This window comes from Thecamonas trahens, assembly GCF_000142905.1.
Source record: "Thecamonas trahens ATCC 50062 unplaced genomic scaffold supercont1.67, whole genome shotgun sequence".
Taxonomy (NCBI): Eukaryota; order Apusomonadida; family Apusomonadidae; genus Thecamonas; species Thecamonas trahens.
The window spans coordinates 14,599-17,943 of record NW_013657613.1 but is presented as its reverse complement, the minus strand read 5'-3'; the positions used below and the strand labels follow the sequence as shown (position 1 = coordinate 17,943).

Genomic DNA, 3,345 nt, shown 5'->3' with positions numbered 1-3,345 from the left:
TGTGTACTGAAGCAGTGTGAGTTGTGCGCTACGTCCCCCCCCCCCCCCCCCCTCCCCCCACAGAAAAAAAACCATCTAGTTTTTTTTTTGGCGGCGTCAATCAGGTCAGGCTGGCAGGCTGGCAAGCGTACGCAGAATTCCATGGAAACTGGCGGGAGAACTTGTGCACTGCAGTAGGCAGCCAAGAGAAGGGAGAGGGCAACCAGGCGCTTTAGAGTTGAAGAAGGGATGGACATGGTGGGTATGGGTGTATGGCGGCGATGGTGAGTGGTGGTGGTAGTGATGGTGGTGGTGCGCCTGGAGTGATGTGGGTGGCTGTTGAGGAGGAGGGATGGTTGGAGTGAAACGGGCATCACGTGCCGGGCAACATGCGTGCGAGACGAGGAGGGTGTTTGACAGCTACGGTTCTATTTTTACACTATTTTTTGCCCTTTGAGTCAATGAGTCCAAGCACCAACTCGCACCGGCCAAGGGATGTGTGGGTGCACTGCCGATGTCGATGAGCTGCTTAGCTGCATCAGCCCTCGCGACTGCGGTTCTGCCGGCCGATCAGTGGACCGGATGCTCCAACAACGGCCTTGCTGTGAACGCCGGCAGCGTTGTTGTCAGCGGCGGCATCGACGAGACCGTCATCGATGGCGAGCGGCCGGATGAGATTGACGACGAGTCCGCGACCTCTACACCCGCCGCGTCGTCTATGTCGTCGTCACATGGCTGTTGCCTACGGCCCGTACAACGGCGAGCAGACGAGTCTGGCGGCTACCCTCAGTGAGCTTGCTACTGCGCGATCGTCGCGGGGGCGGCCTCGTCGCCACGCGGCGCGAGATGGAGGCAGTGATGAAGGCTGGCGGGCCGATGGCGCTCAGCGGGTACACGCGGGTGATGGTCAACGTCTTGCTGCCACATGTAATCTACGCGCGCATCGACTGTGGGTCGCTGGAGGAGATCCTTGCCGAGGCCTTTCTCGTGGGCGGCCGCACGATCGGTCGTTGCAGCGGGAGCAGAAGCGGGCTGACCGGGCTCGGACACCGCTGTTAGCTGAGCTCGGGCTCGGGCCTCGACCGCGTGTGGGCGCTGAGCATCGGGCTGGCGCTGGCGCGTGCGCTCGCCGAGGTCCACTCGACCACGGGCGGCGGGCACGACGTGGTGGTGGACCACAAAAGCGGACGAATGGTCATCAAGAGCAACCTGGGGACGATGGCGGTGGTGCCATCGGTGGGGTACATGGCACCGGAGCAGCTGCGCGGAGCCGACGAGGGCCCCGAGGGCGACATGTTCACCTTTGGAACGCTCCTCTACGAGATGCTCATGTGGGCGCCGGCGTTTGATGGCAGCAATGCCATGGGGGTCGGCCGTCAGGTCCTCACCAGCAACGCTGCTAGTGCGATGGCGGGTGCGCCGGAGCAGCTGCGCGGACTCATCCAGCGGTGTTGGTCGGTCGATCCGCTGGTGAGGCCCATGGCGCAGGAGGCTGCGGATGTGCTGGCGGCGGCGAGGATGCGGGCGCGGTGCTCGGGGGAGAAAAGGCGGTGGGTGTTATGGGTGGCGGCGGAGGATGATGGGGGGGCAGTTGGAGACGACAGCGAGGAGGCGGTTGGGGTCGGAGGGGTGGGGGATGGAGAGGCCGGTGTGGTTGGCAATGGTGATGCGAGTGGAGTTGTTGCGTGGGTGGGTGGAGGTGGAGCGGCGGGCGTGGAGCCCGAAGGAGGAAGGGTGGCGGGGGTGGAGGGTGTAGCCGGTGGGGGAGGGGTACCACTCGAACGTCTCGTCGGAGTATGAGCGGGAGACCAGGACGGGTAGCTGGCCATCCGCACTCGGCAGCGCAATCACACCCTCCACATACTCGGTGTGGCCCTCCAGCACCTCACAGGAGGCACTGTCCGCGGTGAACCGCATGGCGCCCGTCCCGTTGTCGGCAGCATGCCACACCCGAATCGTGTTGTTGTCTCTTGACCACGAGACAAGGACAGACAGCTGGCCATCCGCACTCGGCAGCGCAATCACACCCCGCACCCTGCTGGTGTGGCCCTCCAGCACCTCACAGGAGGCACTGTCCGCGGTGAACCGCATGGCGCCCGTCCCGTTGTCGGCAGCATGCCACACCCGAATCGTGTTGTTGTCTCTTGACCACGAGACAAGGACAGACAGCTGGCCATCCGCACTCGGCAGCGCAATCACACCCCGCACACTGTAGGTGTGGCCCTCCAGCACCTCACAGGAGGCATTGTCCGCGGTGTACCGCATGGCGCCCGTCCCGTCGTCCGCAGGATGCCACACCCGGATCGTGTTGTCCTCCGACCACGAGACCAGGACAGGCAGCTGGCCATCCGCACTTGTCAGCGCAATCACACCCTTCACATACTTGGTGTGGCCCTCCAGCACCTCACAGGAGGCATTGTCTGCAGTGTACCGCATGGCGCGCGTCCCGTCGTCCGCAGCATGCCACACCCGGATCGTGTAGTCCCACGACCACGAGACCAGGACGGGCAGCTGGCCATCCGCACTCGGCAGCGCAATCACACCCAGCATCCTGCTGGTGTGGCCCTCCAGCACCTCACAGGAGGCATTGTCCGCGGTGTAGCGCATGGCGCCCGTCCCGTCGTCCGCAGCATGCCACACCCGGATCGTGTTGTCCTCCGACCACGAGACCAGGACAGGCAGCTGGCCATCCGCACTCGGCAGCGCAATCACACCCCGCACATACTTGGTGTGGCCCTCCAGCACCTCACAGGAGGCACTGTCCGCGGTGTACCGCATGGCGCCCGTCCCGTCGTCCGCAGCATGCCACACCCGGATCGTCCCGTCGAGCGACCACGAGACCAGGACAGGCAGCTGGCCATCCGCACTCGGCAGCGCAATCACACCTTGCACACTGTAGGTGTGGCCCTCGAGCACCTCACAGGAGGCACTGTCCACGGTGTACCGCATGGCGCCCGTCCCGTCGTCTGCAGCATGCCACACCCTGATCGTCTTGTCGTCTGACCACGAGACCAGGACAGGCAGCTGGCCATCCGCACTCGGCAGCGCAATCACACCATGCACATCGTCGGTGTGGCCCTCCAGCACCTCACAGGAGGCACTGTCCGCGGTGTACCGCATGGCGCCCATCCCGTCGTCCGCAGCATGCCACACCCGGATCGTCCTGTCTCTCGACCACGAGACCAGGACAGGCAGCTGGCCATCCGCACTCGGCAGCGCAATCACACCCCGCACAAGGCTGGTGTGGCCCTCCAGCACCTCACAGAAGGCCCTGTCCGCGGTGTACCGCATGGCGCCCGTCCCGTCGTCCGCAGCATGCCACACCCGGATCGTCTTGTCCCCCGACCACGAGACCAGGACGAGGCA

General features: G+C 64.8%; 2 protein-coding genes across 3 annotated transcripts in view; both read right to left on the bottom strand.

Moving 5' to 3' along the window:
* The window catches only part of AMSG_12401 (uncharacterized protein), a gene marked incomplete at its 3' end in the record, with an annotated part of 8,136 nt that extends 7,975 nt beyond the window's left edge, over window positions 1–161 (bottom strand). The window contains exon 1 of the mRNA XM_013897622.1: window positions 132–161. Within this exon, the coding sequence (XP_013753076.1) occupies window positions 132–143 (12 nt within the window). The 5' untranslated portion in view covers window positions 144–161. The remainder of the gene's footprint in view (window positions 1–131) is intronic.
* Window positions 162–2,000: 1,839 nt separating this feature from the next.
* Window positions 2,001–3,345, bottom strand: part of AMSG_10955 — a gene marked incomplete at both ends in the record, with an annotated part of 4,843 nt that continues 3,498 nt past the window's right edge. The window contains 3 exons of one of the 2 annotated variants that reach the window (XM_013897581.1): window positions 2,001–2,017; window positions 2,052–2,724; window positions 2,896–3,312. In XM_013897581.1, the coding sequence (XP_013753035.1) occupies window positions 2,001–2,017; window positions 2,052–2,724; window positions 2,896–3,312 (1,107 nt within the window). Of the gene's footprint in view, window positions 2,018–2,051; window positions 3,313–3,345 lie in introns of both variants that reach the window. The other variant, XM_013897582.1, reaches the window with a different exon arrangement.